The sequence below is a fragment of the Artibeus jamaicensis genome, unplaced genomic scaffold (assembly GCF_021234435.1).
Source record: "Artibeus jamaicensis isolate MK-2021 breed Jamaican fruit bat unplaced genomic scaffold, CSHL_Jam_final contig_548, whole genome shotgun sequence".
Lineage (NCBI taxonomy): Eukaryota > Metazoa > Chordata > Mammalia > Chiroptera > Phyllostomidae > Artibeus > Artibeus jamaicensis.
In genome coordinates this window covers 7,046,198-7,073,281 of record NW_026521883.1, presented here as the reverse complement: position 1 = coordinate 7,073,281, position 27,084 = coordinate 7,046,198, and the positions used below count along the sequence as shown (strand labels likewise).

General features: G+C 41.6%; 1 protein-coding gene across 5 annotated transcripts in view; it reads right to left on the bottom strand.

Moving 5' to 3' along the window:
* Positions 1–27,084, bottom strand: part of AAGAB (alpha and gamma adaptin binding protein) — a 61,739-nt gene that overhangs the window by 14,192 nt on the left and 20,463 nt on the right. For 3 of the 5 annotated variants that reach the window (XR_008392453.1, XM_037155788.2, XM_037155786.2), the window contains exons 6-9: positions 7,124–7,206; positions 6,179–6,275; positions 1,049–1,153; positions 541–663 (exon numbers count right to left, since the gene is read on the bottom strand). Coding sequence is in view for 4 of the 5 variants with exons in the window: in XM_037155788.2 (XP_037011683.1) it covers positions 541–663; positions 1,049–1,153; positions 6,179–6,275; positions 7,124–7,206 (408 nt within the window). In the remaining variant the exon portion in view is untranslated. The remainder of the gene's footprint in view (positions 1–540; positions 664–1,048; positions 1,154–6,178; positions 6,276–7,123; positions 7,207–27,084) is intronic. The other 2 variants (XM_037155789.2, XM_037155787.2) reach the window with 2 other exon arrangements.

Genomic DNA, 27,084 nt, shown 5'->3' with positions numbered 1-27,084 from the left:
TGGCACCATATATCAAAACCCTGGACTACGCTGACCCAGGAGCTTCACTTCTAGGGATTTATACTCAGGATACCAAAGAGTCGTGCAAATTGTTGATGTGTGAGGACACACGCAGCCTATTTATAAAAGAAAAAAATGCACACACGTGACCTAACTGTCCACAGGGGAACTGGATAAATTATGACACATTCATACAATAGAATACCACAAACAATATATGTTTCCTGCCAAGAACATGTACTGTGCTGGTAATAACAAAACAACGTAAGAGTTTTCCAGCCCAACAGATAGGAAGGTAAACATCCTGCGTCTCAATGAAAAGTTCTATGTCACTCAACAGACATTGGAAAAATCTTGGTCTGACTGCAGCAACGAAGTTACTATTGTATAAATATTCAATTAGTTATGTTAAAAATCCAATGAAAAGTTTACACTGAGACACTTCGGAAGTAAAAATGCACAATTAATAAGTAAGTGCCATCATTCTAATAGCACTGGACCTTCTGCAGGCACTCAATAAATACCTGACTGATGTCTCACCTTTTCTGCATGCAACTTTCTCTGCTCGTGAGGAAGCGTCGCAGCCTTGTCTAGGGGGAAAATATATCTTAAGAAATTCGTCTAACAGCACAGGAGACTCTGGAGTGTTTGGACGTCCTAACACTAGAAGATGGGAGATGGGTTTCAGAGACGTGTATGGTGTGGTCATTACAGCTACAGGGAAGTTTAAGTCTTCCAAATTCTCCTGGTGGGGATGAGGTGAGTAAACTGGGAGGGACCTCCCTGATTCCATTTTAATCAGACACACTGAAAGAAACAGAGGCAGGAGAAGAAGGGAAAATACGAGGAAAGAGAATCAAGGAAGAGGAAAATTTTCCCCAGAAAATTTTTACCACCAGAGGATGGCACAGACTCCCAATAGCTAAGTTTCTCAAGACAGCTGAGACCAGAGCATAGAATCTAATCAACAGTTACAAAATAAAGCCCTATGATGTAAAACCAAGGAGTATCAGTATGGGAACATGTTAGACACAATGGGTCCGATTACCTTTCATTTCCTTTAACTTTGAAAACAGTCTTTCAAAATTCTCCAAATCTCCTCCTCCCGTAGTAAGACTGGCCAATTCTTGAATATCCAGATCTAACATGGGATCTGAAATAAGGATTCGTCACATTGTCACACGTTATTTATACATGTGCTAAACACGCAGAATCCTAAGGCAATCAATCCTGGCTTTGATGAAAGCCACCGCTGAATGAGTGCCCTGCGTACCAGCTTCACAGTTCATGGTACTTGACCCTGTTTGGCTACTAGTGTGCCCTCGCAAATGAACAGTTACGACATGAGGCAAGGCATACGGTTTCTGTTTCAGAGATGAGAAAACTAGAGCTCTGTGTTGGAGTGACTTGCTGAAGGTCACAGCTAGTAAGTGTGAACTTGGATTCAGACTTAGGTGTTTCCAACTCTCTCAGCCACGCTCCCCACTAACGTACACCGGTTCAGCAATAAATGCCTGAAATTTATACCCTTTTCTCTGTACATCAAGTAGTTTCACATCTACTACTGACAACCATACAAGACAATCAGAGCAGATACCACTGTCCACAATTTACACATGAAGAAACCTGGATTTAAAAGTGAACTCATTTAAAATCACAACTCTCCAGAGGTAAACCGGATTTAAATTCCTGTTTTCCTGCTACAGATCCTTTACTATTTCCACCATAGCATGTTGCCTCATTATCAAAATTTGTTTTTAATCAGAATTTTAACTCATCTGCCCCTCCAGGCTGACCACCTCCGGGATGCCCTCCTTAACCGTGCCAGCTCACAGGGCTCCTCCCTTTGGATTCGTCCCACACTTGGTGTTTACAGAACCGCCTTGGCATGGCGTGTGCGAGTTTGTGTTCTGACACCTCCCCACCGTTACTGTAAGAAATGCTCCCACAGTGAGAGCGTTTACTTTGTGTCTGCACACTGAGTGCTTTAACTTACACTGTTCCGTTTCATGTTCGCCACAGCACGCTGCAAGGAAAGATATGTTAACCCGATTTTACAGAAGGGAAACTAAGGCCTATGGAGGCTAGAGAACACACTCAAGGTCATCTCATTGCTAGTGGTAGAGCCATGATTTGAACACAGTGGTCCAGAACTCAGGCCCACAACCCTAACCATTGCATTAGGCCGAAGTCTGCATTATTAGACTGTAAGCTCCTGGAAGACAAAGATGGCAACTTACACTTCTTTGCATCTACAATGTCAAGTAAATAATTTGGTGTTAAAATGCACTTTGGGTAATAAATTTACTTTGGCTCAATGGGCATGTCATGTTGGCAGCTGGCATACAGGGCTGGAGATAAAAATTTCTGATTTACCTGTGTCTACATGATAACTGAACTGTGAACACAAACAGAAGCACTTCATGCTTAAATATAGATTTGGAAGAGGAGTTTAAGTGGAGCATTGAGAAATGGTAATATGTAAAGACTAGGTAAAAAAGAGTAATCTTCTAAAGAAAGAGTAATCAGAGAAGTAGGAAAATCATCCAACTATGGATGTGCTGGGTGAGTCAAGAGAAGACATTGTTTCAAAAGGGATTGATCCATGGTACCACATACTGACAAGAGACCAGGATGAGAAATGGAAGACATCTATTAGATTCTGCGGTTCGGGGGCTGTTGGTGAGCTGAGTTGGTGGGAACTGAAGGCCAAAGTTAGATGGGAGTGCATTGCGTAGTGAATGGGAGGTGAGGAATGGAGTAAGTGTAGCAGAGAAAGGGAAAACACATGGAGTTGAAGTTTTTACTTCTTTGGTTTAGTTTTGCCTTTTTTTAAAAAAAAAAAATTTGAGCCCTGGCTGGTGTGGCTCAGTGGATTGAGCATGGGCTGCGAACCAAAGGGTCGATGTCCAGTCAGAGCACATGCCTGGGTTGTGAGCTAGGTCCCCAGTGGGGGCCACGTGAGAGGCAACCACACACTGATGTTTCTGTCCCTCTCTTTCTCCCTCCCTTCCCCTCTCTCTATAAATAAAACCTTAAACATTTTTTGAAATAATTTTAGTCTTACAAAAATACTATATGCCCTTCACCCACCTTCCCTTAATGTTAAATCTTACATAACCACACTATAATTACAAACGTCCAGAAGGCAACAACAGTGCGGTGCTATAAACTAACCATGGACTTCCTTCCGATTTCATCGCCTTTCCTCTCTGCTCGGGGATCCACACTGGCCCAAGCTGTCAAATCTCCTTAGCCTTCTGCCACTTGTGACAGTTCCTCATCTTTTATGACTAAACACTTTTGAAGAGTCCCAGTCGGTTATTTGTGTAATGTCCCTCAATTTGGGTCTGTCTAATGATTTCTTATTACGAGACTAAGGTTATTCACTTTTGGCAAAAACAGAAGGAAGCCGAGTGCCCGTTCAGTGCACATGAGGGAAGAGGACGTTGATAGGTCTAACTTCCGGTGAGAGGGTCGTCATCACTCGAAGTAGTATCTGCCAGTTTTCTGGTATGAAGTTACTATTTCCTCCTTTTAATAAATATCTTGAGGGAAATATTTTTAGACTATGCAAACATCATATTTCTTCTCAAATTTTCATCTACTAATTTTAATGCCCATCAGTGGATCTGGCCTGTAAGAACTACCAGGAACTGTGGTATGTGACTCAATGGTGAATTTCTATTTCCCTCATTCCTTCCACATTTACAAACTGGAATTCTTCTGTAAGGAAAAGAAGCCCTTTCTTTCCCAGTTATTGTTTTGTTTACTCAATTGTTTATTTATAGAAGTATGTTTGCATAAATATTTATTTTATTCTATGGGTTATATAACCTAATGCTGCATTAATTTGTTTTGCTGGTCAAATTATTTCAGCTTTAGCTTTTTCAGGTTGTTTCCTCTGCCTTTTCAATATATCCCCATTCTTTTTTTTTTTAAGATTTTATTTATTTTTAGAGAGAGGAAAGGAGGGAGGAAGAGAGGGAGTTAAACACCAATGTGTGGTTGCCTCTCATGCACCCCCAACTAGGGACCTGGCCTGCAACCCAGGCACATGGCCTGACTGGGAATCAAACCAGAAACCCCTTTGGTTCGCAGGCCAGCACTCAGGCCACTGAGCCACACCAGCCAGGGCTCCCCAGTCTTTTTGAGTACTTTCTTACTTTCTGGTACCAGGAGATGCTCGAGGTTCATCCCACCTTTTTTCTGCCCCAGCCCAGGAATCATCACTTCTCCAAGTAGTCCTGGTACCTCTTTGGAGATTAGTATTTGGAAACCAAGACCCAAGGGCTAAGTGTGTCCATTGCTATTGAACCATTATTGCTTTTAGGCCCCCTGAGTGGATAGATCTAGGAAATATACATATGTACGAACAGGTGCATATACACATCTGTATTTCTCTATTGCTCTAACTATACATACAGCTTTTAAAAACCATGTGTTCATACTGATACCTTCAATTTCAGTCTAGTACCAGAGGGTTCACCCCAACCTTCCATTTCCTTATTTGTAACTTCTCTGACAGTGAGAAAATCTAGCTCTCTTTACACTGTATTTTCTTAATTTTTCAACCATAATATATGTAAATACATACAATGTTAGAATTCCTAAGCCATTTTCCTATGAAAGTCAAGTTTATTAAGCAAAGTGCAGTACTTTTTATCAGTTCTTTTTGTTTTTAGCCCTATCATATCCCGTCAGAATTGTTTTCCCAAATTACTTAGCTTAGTTCTTGTCTTAACTACCTTCTTCATTGTGGTTAATGGTTTATTTTCATAAAAGGGACTTTGGCAGGTTTAAAAGCCAGCTGAAACTAATATAATATTGTTTGTCAATTACACCTCAATTTTAAAAAGTCTATAGGAAGGATTCAAATGAAAGGACAAGACTGACCTTAAACTAAAGAGAAAAGAGATTACAAGGGTTTTTTTCTTCTTAATATGTTTCTATAAACAATCCCTTGGGTTTTCTGCATGGATTATCTTGTTATCAGGGGAAAAGTGCTTTTAAAAATTTATTACTGCCCAGAGCCCTCTGTGGCATGACGAGAGAGCCAAGATGTCACAGCTCCCTGACAAAACACACTTACAGTTAAGCTCCTGGGCTTTCTGCCTTTGGGGCAACAGAATGGACCCCAGTCTCTGTCTCAGGACCTTGCTGGGTACCTTCGGGCAGGCTCCTGAACCACGCTGGGCCTCACGGTCATTCCCATAAAATAACTTCTCTACCTAACTTCATTATCAAATGAGAAAGTGGCTATAAAATAACTTTAAAAGGATGTGAAAGGGATTATAAAGTTATATTATTCTTGTTATCATCAATTTGACTACTGTTAAATACTGGGTTGACCAAAAAGTTCTTTTGACTTTTTCTATATAATGGCTCTAGTAGTGCTTAGCTGTCTTTAACTTCATTCAAAAAATTTTGTTAGATTGTATTGTGACAGCTGTCATATCAGCGTGCATTTAAAAAACTTATCAAAATGGGTGAATTTTTGTGCAGCTATTTTAATATTGAGTTTGGAAGAAAATACGCAACATTTTCTGCATTTTATGAGTTGTTACTTCCAGAAAAGTAAAAAGCACAACTGAAATGCAAATAAAGATTTGTGCAGTGTATGGAGAAGGTGCTGTGACTGATCGAATGTGTCAAAAGTAGTTCGCAAAGTTTCATGCTGGAGATTTCTCACTGGATGATGCTCCACGGTTGGGTAGACCAGTTGAAGTTGATAGTGATCAAACTGAGACATGAACTGAGAACAACCAACATTCCACCATGTGGGAGGTAGCCAACATACTCAACATATCCGAATCAATGAAGTTATTCGTGAAAATGAAAAATGAGTCTTTTATTTTACAGAAAAAACTAAATGGACTTTTTGGCCAACCCAATACTATGGAAAAACTACGGAATACAGATATATGAAGCTGTTTCACTGCCTGGTTCTAACTATTCTAACTAAGATGATCTGAATCAAGATCCTGCTAAGAGAATCAGAGAGAAAAATGATACCCATGGACTTGTAATGCATTTATTCTCCCTCCTTTTTCTGACAGCCATTGAAAGGCTCACATTTTTCCCCCCTGTCAATCTACCCCGGATGATTCATTCCCTGATACACTGACTACTCCAAGTTCCACAGAGCTGCCTCTTGGCAGCCGAAGGAGCAACTTACCCACAATGCTATCAACCTGAGCATCTGCTGTGTTAGCCGCACCACCCCGATGGTCCAAGAGGGATTCAGTCCTATCTGCTGCTGGCAAACAGGGCTGCTGTTGAGGAAAATACACACAAGAAATAATTCAATAGCAGGCTACTTCAGAACCAAATCCAGAAGGCTCGCACTTCCACCCACTGGCTGCCTTCAGAGAAGCAGTAGTAGGAGCTGGAGACAAGGGGAGATGGAAGAAGGCTGAACATCACGTAAGAAAAAATGAAACAGCTAAAAATTCACTAACTCGGGAGTATTTTTCCTCAAGGAAAAATTAGAAAGTGCCATGATTTTGCTACCGACTATTAAAACGTATTGTTTGTTGTGTTTAAGATCCATGTTTTATTTGAAATGTGAAAATGAACATGACCCTAACACAAACAGCTCAGGCTGATGAAGAAGATGCCCGGACAGCCAATGTAGGAGTCTATGTGCCCTAGCTTCCAGCACACCGACCAAGGTAAATCTGGCTCGAAGTCCTGGAGGACAAAGAGCTGAAATCAGTCTAACAGGCTCCTTGAGGGCAAGGATCCTGCCTCAGATTTGTACAGGGCCTTGTACATGGGAAGTACTGAAAAAGAACCATGATTTCATTTCATATTTAAAGATCTGGAGGCAACTTTATGCCTAAAGGAAACCCTAGCACTCTTTGAAAAGCAACCTAGCAAGAAAACATGAGACAACCCAGACTGCAAACATCTTGAAAGGGCTCACTGATCTGATGCCAAAGCACACTTCTCGCAATAGATACGAGGCACAAGAAGACTGTTTTAGGTTCTCCTTTTATCTATTTTTAATATTCTGTCACTTCTTACATGGAAAGAAAAAAAAGATAAATGGTGTAAAGATCCATAATTACTGGGAGAAATTAAAGCCAAAGAGGAGAAAAGATCAAGGAAAAACCTTTACCTGTGAGTGACAGGTGTCTGCTGATGCGATGCTATGGTTTGCTCCAGCCAGTGAGCTGAGGAGGCTAAAGCCTTGGTTCCTATCTGAGAAGAAAAAATACAACCACTGAAGTTTTTAATTTACATTTTAAATTGTGAAAATGACTGTGATGATGAAACAATGGCCATTTTCTCCTTATAATAGTTTTAACTATAAAACATATTTTCTACCAATTACCACAAGTTCTGGATAATTTTAAAATATCAGAGTATTTGTTATAATGGCAGAACCAACAGAACAAATAAAATGCCACTCAGTTCTATGTGCAAAGATCAACAGCATCGATGGTTTAATAGTCACTGTGAACTAATAATATTCCAGTGATTTAAACAGAAGAGGAACATGCATGCTTTTTAAAAATAAAGCTCTAATTTGACATACAAGGTCTGTCTGGAAAAAGTCCAGCCATTGTTAATATAACAAGAATAGTTTGCACATCAATGTAACCTGGCAGCCAAGGAGAGTAGACTGGAATGTGCATGTGTGAAAAATGACGACTTCACTCTACTAGTTAGTGGGGCTAGTAGAAGCCACTCAGTGAGCATGCTCACTGTGGGGACATCACATTCAAAATGAGTGAGTAGAGCAATGAATCTGCATCAAATTTTGTGGTAAGCTTGAACAGTCTTCTGTGGAAACTATTCAGATTACTCATAAGGCCACAGCTATGGGTAACTGGTGATTGGCAGCTTCATCATGATAATGCACCTGCTCATGCATCATGTCTTGTGCAGAGTTTTTTAGGGAAACATCAAATCGCCCAGGTGACTCAACCCCCCTATGGCCCAGATATGGTGCCTGTGTAACTTCTGGCTTTTCCCAAAATTAAAATCACCTTTGAAAGGGAAGAGTTTTCTGACCCTTGAGACTCAGGAAAATATGACGTGGCAGCTGATGGCGACTGGGAGAACTGTGTGAGGTCCCAAGTGCCTACCTTGAAGGGGCTGAGGCGTTATTGCCCTATGTATAGTGTTTCTTGTATCTTTGATAAATATCTCTATTCTTCATATTACATGGCTGGATACTTTCTGGACAGACCTGGTAAATGGGCCACTTTCAGTTAAGGCTCCCAATACTCTCAACATTTGTATTTACAACTGAGGACAAATGTAGAGCAGAACATCAGAACTAATGAAAACAAAGGTCTCAGCCCTGATCTGATAGTGTTCCCTACAAACACCTAGACACTTGTTAAAACTACCCCAGTATTCAGCAGACAGTATGCCTCCTACTTCAGACTGGGACAGAATCTCTGGGACACAGGTCAAGGAATCGGAACTTCTACCGTGTCCTCTAGGAGAGTCTTAGGATCAGGGAAACTGAAAATAAAATGTAACAAAACACTGTTGCAGAGCGGAACACGAAACCCACATTTCAAGAGTCTAATGGTACAGAAGTCAAAAAACTCTCTCGAAGACACCCTACCCCCACCTTGCCTTTCCTCTCCCTATCTCTTCCTAAACTCAGTCTCATCTCTCTTTAAGCCACCGCCAAACTGCCCCACCAGGTGAAACCTGTTGTCAGATGCTCAGTCACACAGAGGTACCAAAGAGGACCACCTGCAGTCTCAGCCCTCCTCCCTTTTGCTGGGGGAGATTTGCCTTTAAAAATTGGGCAAAGCCCGTCTGTGGTACCCTGGGTCTAGAGCTGCAGCTTGCTCCAGCCCAACCTCTCGCCACAGCGGGGCAGTAGCCTAAGCCTCCCCACTGCCTGTGGCTATCAACCCAGTCTCCAAGCTTTCAGTTCTGAAAGCCCACTGCTGCCCAGCTGCTACTCCTGCTCTACAACCTCAACTGGGGCAGCAGAGTCACAGGTGCACGTACACTCCTGGAACTCCCTTTCGCACCCTCACCCAACTTGCTCACCCTGCTGGAACTCTCCAGGCCAAATGCCTGGGTGTGCCCCACCCAAAGACCCAGCATTGAGGTTTTTCACTGAGGGAGGCCGAGGGGGCTCAGTGACTGAGAAGCACATGCTTGTGGTGTCCCACACTGATGGCTTCACAGAGGCTGGGGAGGTTAACTCAAACATTAACATAACTCTTTTTTTTCTTTTTGGCCAATGTGCTATAGACCTTACAGCAGTTGCATGCAATTATGCAATACTCAGAGAGGGATTTCACATGTCATGAGGATACATGAGGGCTCTTATAAAATACTTTAGGCTCTTTGTACAAAAGACATTCATTATCTGAGCAACAGAGTACTGCTATATGAGAGCACCTCCTTCTATTGCTAGAAATAACTTGGATTTAGGATAATTTTCAAATCCAATTCACAAATCTCTCCATATTCCAATTCCACAGCTTATGTTTTCCCTCTGCTGGGCATGACCTAAACCTGGCAGGCCAGCCTGCAATCCGTGAAGAATAAGGCCATAACATCAACTGGGGCACGTTATTAGACTAAGCAGTCTACTTAAAATGCCGCACTCTTCACCGTGGCCATCCCCACGGAGGGGACCAGGATGGCAGAAGTTAGACAGAGGGAGCTGGACCCGACCTGTACATTGTCAACCTTTGTGTATCTTTGACTTCATTTCACGTTCATGTGTTTGCCTAGTCAAAGAGATTTTTCTATTGTTTATGCTATACAGTTGCTCTGCCTTTTTTTCCAAAGAGATTTGTTTTTAATTTAATAATTATGTGCTAAGTATATTTTACCACAATAAAAAAAGTGAGAGCCTCAATTTTTCAAAATTATGAAGAAGTCAGAACAGGGAGAAGAGAACGGGGTGGGTCAGAGAGCCTGGCTTTCGTTCCTGGCTCTGCCCACCCATGCCATCCTGCACACATTCATCCATCTTTCTGTGCCTTAATTTGCTGTCCTGTAAAGTAAGAGGGCTGCTGTGCATGGTTGTTCAAGTCCATTCTGCTCTAGAAGTTTGTGATTTTATAAAGTAAAGAGGCATTATCTTCTCTCGACAGTCGGTTTGAGTCAGCTGGGATTACATATTTAAAAAATCTACTTAATAGAGAGAATAACAAGAACCTCAAATTTTAGAATCCTTTTAAGGTTCACAGAAGACTGAACTTATAATCAGGTTTTGGGCTAATGAGGACAGGCTGGAAGGCCTTTTGCTCGGCATTTTCTCACAAAGGAAGGTTTAGTTAACTGAGAATTCACTGTGTTCCTACTGCTTATATTTTAAGGAAGTTAGAAACACAGAAATTTTCACAATTAGTAAACAAGTCATTTTTGTTTATCCAAAGTAGACTGCTTATATATCAATGTCGTTCAAAAATCTTGGATTTTATTTCATACATTTACAACTTTAAAGAAACTCTCAGTTTTGCTTAGTTTGATGTTTAGCAAAATTCCGCCCATGGGCACCCGCTGTAAAACTACGGCTCCTGTAGAAAAGGGTTACATAAAGCTTCCCTTGTTTGCCAGATTTTTCTCCACAGGATTCCGGGCACGGAAATATCATCCCTAGTTAGATGACAGTTCTTGAAATTAGCTACAGTATCTCTGGTGCTGTTGATGCCACAAAATACCAGACACAGAAGGAATAAATTAATCCACCTACTCAACTGGTTCTTCTGAACTTCGTAGCTGCAGAAAGAGGAAGCTGTTGGGTAACTGACTCTGAAAGGCACTGTACGCATATCAGACCCTGGCTTTAAAGACCTGCGGTTCTGTGTCGGCAGACTCGTACGCTGGCACCAGTGGAACGACAGATGAAAACGGCAGTGCACAGGAAAAAGAACCCAGCGGTGCTGGCCGCCCGCACTAGCATTGCAATCCTTCAGCAAGTGTCAGAAACAAAACTACAGCCTCTAGAATAAAGACTTACAACAAGAGAGTCTCAAACCTTGGGAGGAGCTGTTAACATTTATTTTTAAATAAAAGTTTAAATTTTTTGAAATATATGGAATTGTGTGCTTATCTCTTTACAGATCTAAAGGCACACTGTTATTTTAGAAACAAAATTCACTCCACAGAGCAATTTTGTCATGCATTCCATGAGACATTCAGGTAATTAAAAACCTGGGCAAAGTAAATTTCAGTATGGGGAAAAGTCAAAGTCATTCTTAAAAAAATCATTTTTTTCCTTCTCATTTTTCTGCTCTTGTCCACTATTTAATCAAAGCAACATGGTAAGCCCACGAGTCTGAAGATAAACAAAGGCACGGGTTTGAATCCTAGTTCTGCTTACTGTGCAGTGCTACACAGGTCACGGCCTCTCTGTACCTCAGATTCCACACTTACGCAGGGCGTGTAATACACACACAAATACACACAAACAGAAACCAACATTTACCTCCTTTAGCTTTACAGAGGATTTATTTTATTATTCCTTTTCCCAGAGTAAACTATAACTGAGAGACAAATAACTTGTCCAAGGTCACATAACTAGAACCTGAACATGAAATCCAGAACTCTCTGATTCTAAATTCCTAACTCTTTCCATTAAGCCCAGAGGTAACAGGCAAAGAACAAAAGTTGAGACACTCAATGCGTAACCTACAAATACTGTATGTGACACAAACTTGGGTCAAATGCAAAAGAAATGCCTTTTATACACATATAGTTCTTTTACCAGTAATTGTTTACTATAGGGGTGTCAAACTCATTTTTACCAGGGGCCATGTCAGACTTATGGTTGCCTTCAAAGGGCCGAATGTAACTTTAAGACTGTGTAAATATAACTACTCCTTAACTAGGGACAAGGAGCTCGGTGCTGCTGGCCAGGTAGAAACAAGGTGCCAGGCCGATAAAACAAGGTGGAGGGCAGGATTTGGCCCGCAGGCCTTGTGTTTGCCACCTGTGTTTTATTATTAGATCCCTGGTTTACAGTAATTCTAAATGAACTAAGCTCAGGACTGAATCACACACCACCTTAACGTTTCTCATTATCTAATGCCAGCCCAGTCCCGTAACTCCGGGAGGCACTGGTCATGTAAAACTAGTGGCAGCCCAGGTGGTCAGGAATCACTGTCCCTTCTCTGTCCTTCGAGTACATGTGGACAAGGGTTTCTCCATCTCAGCACTATTGACGCTTGAGGCTTTGTTGTGTGTGCATAGCGGTGGCAGGGACAGTCCTGTGGACCTCTTGTAGCCACCAAGTGCCTACTGCACTGTCAAATGTCCCCAGAGTTGGGGGTGGGAGAGACACAAAATTACCTCCAATCCCAGAACACTGATACAGATCTACTAATGATGTCAGGACATTTTTGGCTAAAATTCTCAGTTTTTAAGTCATTTCTTGGTAATATTTTCCATGAAAAAGGAGAATAAAAACGTTTTAGAGAGTCTACTTTACCTCCTGTCAACATTATAAACATCCTCCCCTAGCCTGGAAGGTCTCTCTAGATGACTTCACCTCACGGTGGCCTCTCCCTCGGTGCCACTTGTTTGTCCTTACTATTCCATTAGGCCTGGAGAGAAATGCTGGTGTAAGAACTTGTCTGAAATCTATCTGCCATCCTTAACTATGTTATAAATGCCTTGCAAACACAGACAACAGCTAAGGGTTCTCCTCCCTCCCACGGCTCCCAACACAGTGCTGAGTACACGTCACAGATGCTGAAACACCCATGGACAGCCTCACAGGACAGAAGCGGCAAGCGTCAGCTAAAGAGACGTTTTTACTTCAAACTTATATATGATGCTCACAGTATTAAGACTTTCTGTGAACACAGCCCCCCAAAATACCTTAGATGACCTGTTATGTTATTTTTTGTTCATATTTCAGTTTTTATTTCCTTAGAGCCACAATTACTTGGCATCATCCTAAGTTCAAGTGCTCCCCATGTTTTGAGATCTCTTTATATCCTCCTTCTCTCCCCACAAATTATTTTCTTTTTCACCCACGTGATGTGACCAAATTTACCACAACCACAGCTAAGATACTTCAACTCATATAGAGAAACTGTACCTATTTTTGAATTGTATTTTTAAATTGCACCATACTATTTACATAAAAACTTACTTTAAGCAGTACTTCATCAGAAATAACTCACCAGCATTAAGGAAATTAACCTATACTCCTACATCACATTCCACTTCTGCCTGATAAATTAAAGTGTTCTTGAAATAAAAGTAGAACCAATGTATCCTCTTTTACTAACTACTGCTTGAAAGGGGTAAAACTTTGAGGTACATAATTAAAAACAGCACTTTTTTAGAGAAACAGGCGCAAGTGCTGTGGCTGACTCTGGATTCAGGAAAAGTGAATCAGGGCTCTTCCTTGACACCTGCTCGCCAGGTCAGCTGCCGCTGCTGTCGCCCAAACCTGAGCACATAATGAACCTGAGCAGGAAGTAATCAGACAATGTTTTTTCTCTTTTTCCTGACTGTAAAGGATGTGTTCATTGTACAAAATATGGAAAATAGAAAAAAGGATAGAGAAGAAAATTAAATCACCAAAGACGCCAATTAATACTTGGGTGTTATGTCCTCCTAGTCTTTTTCTCTATTGTACGCATGTGCCTCAATACTTGACGAAGTGAACTCAACATCAAAATGAGCACTGTCTTTTCTAAAGGCCTTGTAGAGGAAAACTTTACACTAATTCCAATAATGCTCCCATCGGCAGGTCTAATCTACAGAGCCAGAAGCACAGCCTGAAAATCCTCAAAGGAATGTTTAAAATCAAGTCGAAATATCACTTAGAGCCAAGTGAGAGGAATAACGAAAGCAATGAAACAAGACTTCACCAGGAAGAAAATGACTTTTCTTATGTGTGGTTCATAACCAGCTCTAAAAATAATTCCAGAGCAAAACTACCAAAAACGTTTTGCAAGGTGGATGCAGAAGGAGGCCTGTGAGGACCTCCACGGTGACTAATCTGAAGAAATTTCCCATCATTCATTTGCTTACGGACAATTTAGGGCACTGTTTCTTAAAACAAAGTCTCTATTTTGCTCACACATTTATTCCCTTCCAGCTTCTCTAATTTTTCAGTTCCCTCTTCCTCCTTTTTCACAACACAATCACCTTCACCAAATTATGCCTTCTATACACACACACACCGAAATCAGTGTATATCCTACTTATTTGATCACCTAGGTTAAGACAGACCCCACTAAAACCCTCTTCACTAACCATTCTTCCTCTCACTAACTTGATATTTTATTTTCTGTAACAATAAACTCAAATGTTTAGTCCTGACAGGTGTAGCTCAGCTGGCTGGGCATCGTCCTACAAAGAGAAAGGTCACTGGTTCAGTTCCGGGTCAGGGCACATGCCTGGGTTATGGGTTTGGTCCCTGGTTGGGGTGAATGCAAGAAGCAACTGGTCAGTGTTTCTTTCCCTCTCTTTTTCCCTCGCTCTCTCCCTTAAAAAATTTCAAAACTTTAATCATTTTCATACTCTCTTTTTTAAATTACAGGCACTAGCCTCTATTCTCTTGGGAGAGTAGCCCAGGTATCAGGTAGCCAGAATGGTATCTCGTTGTTGGTATTCGTTTCTTGCCACTACTCTTCCTATCAGGTGCAAATGATTCCTTAAACTGGAATCTGTGATTTCTGCCCTGGTATCTTGTTACCAAGTAAATTCTGGGGAACATACATTAATAGATGAATAATTCTTTTCGTTTATAATGGGAAAACAGAAAACTATTATATGAAAGAACTGTTTCTACCATAAAAATTCCACTTAATCCTTACCTATCTGCATTACTTGAGATTAAACTACAATAGATATAAACACTCTCAGGGCTTTTGAAACTTAATCTCTACAATTATTGTTTACCGCTGGGAAACCAAAGTCTCAAGTCTGTAATATTTGTTTAGTCTAATCCCTCCTTCACTGTTAGAAACAACTAAATATCACAGAATTTTCCTTCCTTGCCCTTCACTCAGTGGTGCTATTTGGAAAAGACCCACTGAACACCCAAAAACCACGAGGAAAGTCTAAGCTCCCCATGGCCCTCATCAGTGCTCAAGGGACAAAATCCAGCAAGCAGTTCTTGGGGTGAATGAAACTAACACTTTATGAGCAAGGATGCCGTGTACAATACTACCCTCCTATGTGAAACAGTGACAGCTGTTTGAAAAACAAAATGACACATCAGGGTTCTACTAACCACCTGCTTTTCTTCTCTCTTGAAACCAAGTCTTATTTACCTGATGCCTCCTGAGTTCAAGGCACAGTACTGAGCATGATGCCTACCTAGACCACGTAATGATAACAAATACCCCCCAGCTAGGCTTTCTGGTAAACCAGACCTGTGGAGGGAGAAGGCAATCTGACTGCAGACCAACTGTGAAAGAATCAGCTTTTAAAATCTATCACATTTGGCATAAAGTGCTGACCCACAGTTTCTCCTTTTATAGTGACAGTAAGGGACATTGTCAGATTACACAAGATAACCCCAAATAGGTCCCCACAGCCATAAGCCCAGATTTGACAGTGATTAAGGGTGACTCAAGTAGGCAGATGAATTTTTCTCCACCTCCCTTTTCTTGAGCCACAGACCGACTTTCAGGTCTAGGAAATGCAAGGCAAGACAGCTAGGAAAGGTTATACAGTGAGCCAACTGATGTAGATAGAGATATCAAAAATGCACAGACCAACTGTAAAGGCCCCAACCACTTCATTTCCTGGGCCATTTTGAAGTCATGACTTTAACGCATATAGTGGAAACTCCGACTTCCCTAGAAGCTTGACCTTTACAATGAATATAAAGGTATCTGGGGATTTCCTCCAAGGTGGAGCTTATATATACAACCAGATCCAGTGTTTCTTGACCATTTTCATCAAGGCCCCTAGAGGAAAAATTTGTTTCCTTCTCCACTTATAACCAACACTTCTGATACCAGATGTGTGGGTTTTTCCACACCGAGCAATTCTCCAGTTCTTGGAGAACACCATTTGTATTTCCTGCAATTTAACTCAATTCTGTCATAGAGTTAGCGCAGGCTCCCCAGATCAAGGGCTCACCCTCTCCCCACCCCACTTGAGACATCAATTGCCAATATCAGGTTCTCTCCTGCACTTCTGACCAACTGGTTATCCATTGGGCTTTCCCACAACCCCGTTCTCAGGGTCAATAATTTGCTAAAATGGCTCACAGAACTCAGGAGGTTTACTTATTAGATTAGTAATGTACTGTACAAACACACAACTCAGCAACAAACAGCCAGATGCAGGAGATGCATAGAGCAAGGTATCGGGGCATGTCACCCTCCCAGCACCTCAGTGTGTTCACCAACCTGGAAACTCTCCAAACCCCATTGCGTGGGGTTTCATGGAGGTTCCGTTGTGTAGGCAGAATTAATCACCTGGGTGACTAACTCAACCTCCAGCCCTTCTCCCCACCCAGGAGATGAGGGCACTGGACAAAAGAGTCAACCCCAGCAGCTGAACCCCTGTCCTCAGAGCTTCCCAGAAGTTACTTCACTAATGTAAACTCTGGGGCGCTTGAAAGGGGCTTGTCACTGAGCAACAAAGGACTTACCTTTCACCTTCATCGCTCTGCAGCTATTTTAGGAACCGGGATGAAAACCAAATACTAATTTATTGTATTGTAGTAGGAGCTCTGTGCCAGAAACCGGAGACATGCACCCTCCTCCAGGCCTTTTTAGACATTTTTTCCCTAATTATGACATGCCCTCCCCACTGAAACATTAATACCACGGATACACTGTATACATGTTTATATGTTATATGTATTCTATGCTTTAGGCATAAAAAGTAATATTTTTGCTCCTCCCAATAGAATCAATCTTCACCCCTTTGGGGGCAATAGTGCCCCATTAAGAATGCATGCTTTAGCTTGTAAAATAAGACATTGATAAAGCCAAAAATATAAAACTAGATTATTATAAATAAACCCAGAAGTTATGTCCCCATATCAAGAAGATTTATAAATCTCTTTCTAGAATAATTTGCCTACAACTGTAGTATATAATGTTTGCTTTTACAATGTGAAATTAAGTAATAAAAACACACTAACTGAGTACCTACTATGTACATATAAGAGTCTTCACCTAGATTGAAGAGAATAATCTGCCACGACTCAATTAAAACAATTTAAAATATACTATCTTTCACGGACAAGTAATATACATATTCTACTCCATTAACTATCCAGAAGTCTTATCAGTACTTTGGATAAAATGCAAAATAATGGGATAGAATTAGTATCAATACCATTTCAGACAGCTTTTTAAAAGGATTTATTCAAAATGTCATAAACAAAAAAGTCCAAAATCTCAGATATGATCATTACGTCTGGGCTGTCTCATTAAAATCTTCCTCCTGCCAGAACACCTACACTGATGGGGATTCCATAGGAAATGGACTCAATAATGTCCTGTGCAGCCTGGGCAAATTATTTAACTGCTCTGTGCTCATTTCTCTAACCAGCCAAGAACGTAAGTGAACAGACTATAGTGAAAAAACACAAAACACTCCGGGTCAGGGTGGCTATCTGCCCTCTGGTCCCACCTTAGCTATTGAACTCACTGCATGAATTCACTCACTGCAAATGACCTCTCCTGCCTGAGGCCTCATTCCCCATCTGTAAGAGGGACGTCACATCACGTGCAGGCATGGAGATTCTGCTTTCTGAAGGCCTCCATCTAGCTGATTCACATACACTAGCATACCAAACAAAACAATGCCCCTTATTACATTCTATAAAAATCAAGACCATGTAATCTGAGTCAGCCCGGTCAGTACAAGACTGAAAAGAAAAAACACTGCATAGAAAAATATTTGGAAGAAAATCGTAATTGCTCTCCAAGATAAGACTTAAAAGTTGAGGCCACATACCTTCCTAACTTCAATTAGGTGTAAGTGCCATTCACAAGAACTGTCGTAGCCCCTTTGTGAACCGTATCTACTTTCTGCCTGGACCATCGTTTAGTGTAATGTATTCCATGAACTACCTCCTGCTGGGTTCAATATGCTTTCATTTTATGTATAATTAGTAAACCATTTTAAGCTTTAGGAAATGTCTCTAAATTATAGCAGTCTAGGATTTGGGAAATCAAGTCCGTATTTACCCTATTCATACCCTAACTAGAGATTCAAATTAAATCCCTTCTGAGCTTTGGTTTTTCCAAACTTATTACATTAGGCAATCTCCATTCTTCCTATCCCCTTGATCATAAGACCCATTATGACCAATAACTACAAGCCCTCCGTAATCTGAATTTCATGCATTCTACACCCTGACCATAGCCTCTCTCTCCAGCTCACTCCCTCTCTGCAGTATCTCAACCCAACAACGGCCCTTCAACTCCACTGGGACCTCGAAATGAATACCTTTTCACTGCACCTCTCCCAACTGATTTTCTCTCTCCCTTTCTGACCCAACTTAATACCATCACCAGTCATCATGATCACTCTCTTATGTTCACTGTCTAATCCCTTGCCTCTCTCTTGCTGTGGTATCCTTGCTTGGTAAAAGCATAACTGATTACTCCATGCCTACGCCCACACAGCTTAATGTTGCTGGGGAAAACACACACACACACACACACACACACACACACACACACACACACACACACGTTGTTGCCTTGCTTCACTTTAAATGTATGACACCAAATTTCAAGTGGGTCCACTCATACTGTCTGGCAATCACATTTTATTTACACCCCTAGCTTCGTCTACTCTCTCACGCTCCTAGATGACTCACATTTTCTCTCTCTTTAAATCCTAACATCCTAACACCACCTTCTTCTGCCCTCTCAGTTGACAATGTGGCTCCCTACTTCACTGAGAAAACTGAAGCAGAAGGAACTTGCCCAGATTTCCACGCCACCTCTCTCCACCCTGCAACATTCGTACCCAGGTACTCCCTCTCTTTCTGCCTCCTTCCACAGGTTTACTCTCCTCCTGTCCAAAGCGACTCCCTCCACTTGTAGAGCCCACCCTGCCTCACCTACTCAGGGACATCCCTCCAACAATTCTCCCTCTATCCTACTGCATCAGGTTTGTTCTCTACTGGTTCTTTCTCTGTAGCCTACATACAAGCTGCTCTTGTTCTCGTCTAAAAAATGGTAATAATAAAACTCAAGCACACTCTTCTCACTAGCTCCCAACTATTTCTTTGCTCATTTTTCATACAAAATTTTTCAGAAGAGTAGTCACCATCTCCTGCTATTTTTATCCTCTCAATCTCTTAAACCTACTTCACCAAAACTGCTCTCTTTAAGGTCACTAACAACCTCCACTTTGCTAAATGGAGGTTGTTAGTGACCAAAGGTTGATTCTCAGTTTTCATGTTACTTAACCTATTTCCAGCGTCTGGCAGAGCTGCCCACTCCTTTCACTTTGCCAACATTCCCCTCTCGCTTCTAGAACTCTATACTCTCAGTTTTCCTACTTCACTGATCATTCTTTTTTGCTGGCTCCGTCGCCTGTCCCTGTCCTCTTGATGTTGAAACGTGCTGGGGCCGAGTCCCTGGTCCTTTTTATCTACTACTTGCTCCCTTGGTATCTCATTTGGGCTCAAGATTTTGAATGCCAAGCATATGCCAAACTCCATACTACTACCACCAGATGGCTACCTGACACCTCCACCTGGAAGTCTAGTAGACATGTTCTAACAGTTAACATGTTCAAAATGGAATTACTGATTTGGCATCTTGCTCCTCAGAGTCTGCTTCATCTGTAGCTTCCTCACTGTAGCTGATGGCAAACTTATCCTCCAAATTTCTCAGGCCCAAATCCTTGACTCCTCCTTGACTGTTCTCTCTCTCATACCTTACATCCAAAAGGTGTCATGAAATCACACTGGCTCTGCCTCAAACTATAGCCATAACTTAGCCTTTGCTCAAGCTCCCATTGCTACAACTCTGATCTGAGCCACCACTCTCTCTCATGTGGGATATTGCAAGAGCCTCCTAGGAGATCTCCTGGGGTCTTCGTCACCTCCACCAGCTATTATCCACAGAGCATCCCGAGTCAGATCATGTCACTCTCCCACACAAAGCCCTGCAACAGCTCCCCAACCAACTCTGAGTAAATGTGCAAGTCACCATGATGGCCTTCAATCCCCTGAACGGTATGGTCTTCCATCATCTCTGCTCTGGCTCCTCAGGCACAATGCACTCCCAGATATTCTTCAAATGAATCAGGCATGCTTTCACCTGAGGGCCGTTGCTGTGGCTATTCCCTGCACCCGATACGCTCTTCTCCCAGGTACGCACATGGTGAAATACCTCATCTCCTTCCTCAGATCTCAAGGCCTCAAGAAGACCTACCCTGACCACCCTACTATTTAATACCACAATCTGTCAGAAAATTTCAATACCCCAACCCTGTTTTATTATTTTTCCATACTACTTATCTTCTAACAGACCAATTACTTGTATTGTCTATTTGCCACTGCCATTCACCAAAATGAAAACTCCAAGGACAAAATGTTTTATTTATTTTGTTCATGGATATGCCCTAAGCACACAGACCAATGCCTGGCACACAGTAAGTGCTCAATAAATATTTTTTTGAATGAATGACTGCTTGAAACTAGATCTTAAATTGTAGACCACAGAGAGATTTGAGGTTGACAGAAGAAAAACTCCAACAGCCCAGAGTCTCAAGGATATTCTTTGGCAATTAGCTACTTAAAAAGGCTGTATTACTTCTTTCAGATCTCAAGGAGGCCTGTTCAATACAAGTCCTGGTGACCTTGACACAGCCCGAACCAGAAATAAGACCAAGGAAGCATGGAGAGCAGAGCCCACCATTTCCCCCTTGGCCTCTAGGCAGCTCTACACTGGACACAGTCCTGTCTCCTTTCTCTGGCTTTGTCAAGTCAGGAGTGACTTGTGAATACCACCTGATTTAGGACTAGAAGAAAGCAAGTCAGTCAGAGAGCTAATGCAGTATTAAGAATGCCTAGTTTACTCCCATGGATTACGCAGACTTACAAGTTAGAACTAGATAACTATCACTGTCAGTGGTTCTCAACATGGCTTGCGTATTTGAATTCCTGAGGCACTTCAGAAACACAGCAGCCCCTCCCGTCTGAGACAGATGGTCTGGGTGAGGCCCAGACAGCCTAAGTTGTCACAGTGTCCAAGGTGATTTGAATATGTAATCCAGAGCCGGAAGCCAAGGATGGAGATCAACCTCATAGACGATTAAAGAACTGTGGAGTGTGTATACATAAACACACACACAGGAATACTATTCAGCCATAAAGAAGATAAAATACTGCCATTTGTGGCACAGATTGATCTTGAAAGTATAATGCTAAGTGAAATAAGTTAGACAAAAAGGACAAAACCCATATGATTTCATTCATATGTGGAATGTAAGCAAAAGTTAAAAAGTAACAAACAAAAAGAAACTCATAGACAGAGACAATAGAATAGTGGTCACCAAAGAGGAAGGGGGCAGGAGGGGGGGTGATTGGGTAAAGGGTCAAATTGATGGTAAAGAAACTAGATTTCAGGGGGTGGGCATGTGACAGAGTATACATATATGAAAGTATAATGTTGTACACCTGAATGTTATGTTACTAACCAATGTTACCCCAATAAATTTAATTTTTAAATAAATAAATAGAGCCGGACAGATTAAGATCTGCCTACGGTCACACAGCTGAGTGGCAGCGTTGAAACTAGGAACTATCATTTGATTCTTTAGAGAAATGGCAAGAAAGGAGAAGTTTCTTTACAACATAGTAATTTATAAGATATGTGATACAGTAACTAAATGCATAAGACCTCAAAATTATAAAGGTCTAAATTCAAATCAGGGCTTCGGTAGTTAACAGCTAATATTAGCAGTTCTCAAACTATGGTGCATATTACAATTATTTGGGAATAATGAACTCAGCATCTCTGGGAGTGAGAGTCGGGCATCAGTACTTTCTAATGTTCCCTAGGTGATTCCCATGTGCAGACAAGTTTGAGAACTGATGAACTCATATCACCTTAGGAAAATTACTTGACCTCTTTAAGCCTAACTCATACGAACACCGTGATGAAGTAAGACACAGTGTGTGTAAGCAGCTGCTTTTAGAATGATCGCCACCTCACTTCCCTCTGCCGCCACCGCCCCTTCCTATTGGCTGTCCCCATCAGTGGGCCTTCCTCCCTCCCTCACTTTCCTTCCTCCCTCCTCCTTTCTTATTAAGATGTTCATATATCGTAACATTCACGCTTTTAAACACGTAGAAATCAGTTGTTTTTAGAACATTCGCAAAGTTGCACAACCATCATCACTATCTAATACCAGAACATTCTAGTCACCCCAAAAAGAAACTCTGCCCCTGTTAGTGACCCCTCCTCCCAACCCCTCGGAACCACTAGTCTTCTTCCCATTTCTGTGAACTTAACTAGCATTAAAATGAACAAACGTCATAGGATGTGTCCTGTAAACTGAAACCAGAAAACAGGTGGCCTCCGCGTCAGGCTCCTTTCACTAGCGTGTTTTGAGGTTCATCCATGTTGCAGCGCCCATGCGTGTTTCATGTTTTCCAATGGCTGAATCACATTCCACGGCATGAATATACCACATTTTGTTTTCGGCAACTGTTTCCAACTCAGTTGTTTCCACTTTTGGCCATTCAAATAATGCCACTAGAAAACATTTCTGTGCAAGTTCCTGTGTGGACATATGTTTTCAGTTCTCGTGGGTATTATACCTGTGAGTGAAAATGTTGGGTCACACAGTCTAATTTTTTGAGCAACCACTACTGCTCCAGTCGAGTGGCTGGAACTGTACAGTCCCACTGGCAGCGCACGAGGGCTCTGCCCTCTGCACGTCCGCCGCAGCCCTTGCTGTTGCCTCTGGTTGGTTATGGCTCACCTAGTGCGTAGGAAGTGACAGCTTGTCGTGCTGTGATTTCTCTAGTGTTGAACAGTGTTAGAAATCTTTTCATGTGCTTACTGGCCATTTGTGTATCTTCTTTGGAAAAATGTGTATTCAACTCCTTTGCCATTTTTAAATTGGGTTATTTGTCTTTATTATTAAGATATAAGAGTTCTTTATAGGGGAGGGTCGTGGGGGGGCTGGATGAAAGAAGGTGAAGGGATAAGCCAAAGAACATGTATGTATGACCCACAGACACAGGCCACAGTGAGGTGATGCCAGGGGCGAGGGGGCAGGGCTGGGTGGGGATGGGCAAGGGGGGCGGGAAGCGGGGACATCTGTAATAGTGTCAGCAATGAAAATAAAGTTTGTTTTTTTTTAAAAGATTTCTTTGTACATTCTGGACACTAGATCCTTATCAAATACATGGTTTACAGATTCTGAAGGCTACCTCTTCAGCTTCCTAAGTGTCCTTTGAAGAATATAAGCTTTTAATTTTGGTTAAGTCCAATTTACCCATCTTTTCTTTGGTAGTTTGTGTACTATCAACTTTTAAGGAAAGGCCTAGAGACAAAAAGTTATTAGGATATCCTATAACCAGGTAAGTAGTTCAGACTTGTAGGAAGCAAAGAATTGAGCTTCAAAGAATATAAATTCCTATTTAGGAAACATATGTACTTTATCTTGGTGAAAGGAAGGAAGCAAGCTACTCCTTTTTAAATTTTTAATTGACTAGATTTTCAAATTAAATATTTGGCCTTTGAATATCAAGCAGACGATAAAGTACAAAGAAATAAAACCCTCATCAGAGCTGTACATTTTCAGGGCTATTTGCCATAATAGCTAAATTTTCATGTTTTTTACTAAATAGAATTGGATTTATTTTTCCAAACTAAGCACAATTTAAAATAGGTTTTTTAAAGAGTTTCAAACGAATATTTTCCTGGATCAGTTCAAAATTAAACACCGGTACGGCGTAGCTTCAGTGTTCCATTTCTGCTTGCTAAATACTAAATAGGTAATACATCACCCCAAATAATGACTCTGATTATACAACTTGCAAGGTAATAATCCCCAGAATCAACTGTGATTACGGTAATTTTCTAAGGAACACGACAGAAAACTGGCTGTGAGTGCCCCGAGAGTGGGAGGCGCCCCCGCCCGCACCCCGCTCCCTGCTCCGCACGCTAGCGATCTCTGCCCCAGGTGTCCACTGTGAGCTGTTCAGTTTCTTTACCCCCCCCCCCCCGCAAAGAAGACTTTGAAGTTTTCAAATGCTTTTGTTCTTTGACTGCCAGATTCATACGATTCCCCCCCCCCCCCCCCCCCCCCGCAACTGGTTCCTGTGGTGATTTAAATAAATGTAAACAAGAATGTTGTGAACTTGGAATAACCCAGTTAGGTCATGATATACCTAAAGGTGGGGCTTTTCATGTATTCTTTTTATGTATTTCTGGATTAGGGTTGCTAATATTTTTTAAGATTTTATTTATTTACTTACTTAAGAGAAAGGGGAAGGGAGAGAGGAAGCGAGGGGGAGAGAAACATCAGTGTGCAAGACATACATCAATCGGTCACATGCCCCCAGCTGGGGACCCGGCCCACTACCTAGGCAAGTGCTCTGACAGGGAATCGAACTGGCAACCTTTCGCTTTGCAAGCTGGCACTCAATCCACTGAGCCACACCAGCCAGGGCAGGATTGGTAATACTGCTATTAAGATCATGCATCTATGTGTATGTTAAGAGGATGGCCTCTTAATTTTCTTTATTGATACTATCTTTAGGTGTATGAATCATGTTAAGCTAGCCTTAGAATGAAGCAGACATGCTACCTCTCTTATTCTCAAATATCTTATGTAAAAATGTATTCCTAAATTAATTGGTTAAACTTTCCATTTGAAAACAATAACAAAAGAGAATATCTCTAGTGTCTTTCTTTACTTTGTCAACCAACTTTTTTATTTAAAAAAATTTTTGGTTTAAAAAACCTTTAAATTGTGAGGACTACACAGAAATATTAATGTACTTCATGCTTCTGAACTGTTCACTTAAAGATAATTAAAATGGTAAATTTTTTTACTATGTATATTTAACCACAATTTTAAAAAGTAAGAGAAAAATAAAAGAAGAGGGAAGAAAGGAAGGGAAATGAAAGAAAGAAGCAGAGAAGACGGAGCCCCGCAAAACAAATCCAGCAGTCCGCGTGCCTGCCGGCAGACACGTTCGAGGTAAGCCTGCCAGAGGAAGGTGCGGCTCGCCAGGCCCTCAGCAGGTGGGTTGCCCTGGAAGAGCACAATGACCCACCATATATTCACACAGAGCTTTGTCTCTGCTCTAAGGTGTGGTGGGGCTTTTCAAGTGTGTCCTTCACGCTTTTCCTAGGACCTAGGCTGTATCCAAATGTCACTGTACCTCCTTATCTAAGACCCCTCCTAGAGCGAAGAGAGTAAAGTTTCCTTCCTTCTCACCACATTGGCTAGGACCTTCTTACACAAGGAATTAAGCTAATGGCAATATTTTGGTGTTTGGTTAATGGCAAACCAACATACCAATACGGTCAAGAAAGAAAGAAAGCAAAGATACTTCGGGGAAAAGAACCATGAAAATTCCAGTGAGCCTCATTGCTTGGCAGGTCTCTTAAGAATTTCGTTTAGTGTCTAAGCAGAATGGCTTCTTTTTCAGAAAATACCTTTCACCATAACTCCAAAGTAGTAAAGTGTGTTCAATACAGCTTCTAAATATATACACCCAAGTGTATGTTATAAGGCAAATACTTCCTTAATAGATGAACCTGGGGATGGGGGAGATGTTTCAAAACATAACTGACACCATATAAGCTTTTCTGAAAATACTTCTCATAAATATTATAAGCACCACTGAATATAATTTTATTCCAAATTGATCCAGTTTATGTACCATAACTTAAACATATTTTTATAGTGAAAATACAGTCTACAGCAATGCCTCACTATGATAAATGCTCAAGAAGGATGTGCTGAATGAATGAATGAACAGAATCAAGCCTCAATTTGAGCTGTTTTTTTAAAACAGGAAGATGACATCAGAGGCTAAAATCTCCATATTTTTTTCTAGATCTATCAGGGCTTTATTTGGAATGCTGGCACAATAAAAATAATTTCATAGCTTTGCAATTTAATGCAACTGACACATTAGATCCCCCCCTAGAAAGACTAAAGCAGGAGGGAGAGAGGGGAAGAAAAGGGGAGGAGGGAATATGACTTCCGACTATGCCAGAAGGAACTTCTCCCACGATGACATGGGTTAGACAAGATCCCAGGCAAGCCGAAGGGCCCCAGTCACACTTAACACTCAAGTGCTGACCAAAAATTGAGATGAAATGTTTTACTTCTATAAAACTGACCTGCCACTCAACCCTTTATGTGAAGAGCGGGTAAGCTCACTAAAGCTGTGATTCTTCTCATTCCCCGTCTGTAGTGTTTCACCTAGCACAGCATACTTCCTGGGGAGCCAGGAGCTACAAGAGAAAAACACTCCCCTAGCAGCAGTTCTTAGAGAACTATGTTACGGGTTGAACTGTATCCCCACAAAATTTATATGTTGAAGTTCTAAGTCCCAATACTTTAGAATGTGACTTTATTTGGAAATAGGGTCACTGCAGATGTATTTAGTTAAGATGAGGTCACACTGGAGTTGGGTGGGCCCTTATTTCAACAAGACTATTGTCTTTATAAAATGAAGAAATGTGGACACACACAGGCACACGGGAAGAATGCCACAGGAAGACTGGAGTTACACTGCCCCAAGCCGGACAACACCAGAAGCTAGAAGAGACCTGGAACAGATCCTTCCCTACCACCTTCGGAGGAGCATGGCCCTGCTGAACCCTTGATTTTAGAACTCTGGCTTCTAGAACTATGAGACAATAAACACCTGTTGTTCTAAGCCATCTTGTTCATGCTACCTTGTCAGGGCAGCCTCATTAAATGGATCTGGACATAAGAGCCTTACGTGCACTAACTAGCCCACCTGCTTCAGACTGCATTCCACATCTAGCTGTCCACCCCATGACCACGGCCAGCACATCAGCCCAGGCCCCAACACCCCACTCGTGAGCCTCTGTAACAGCTGCCTCGTCTCCCTGACTCCAGGCTCTACCTCCACTTACTTCAACTGCCAAACACCTGTACATCACCGTATTAACCTTTCAAAGATGC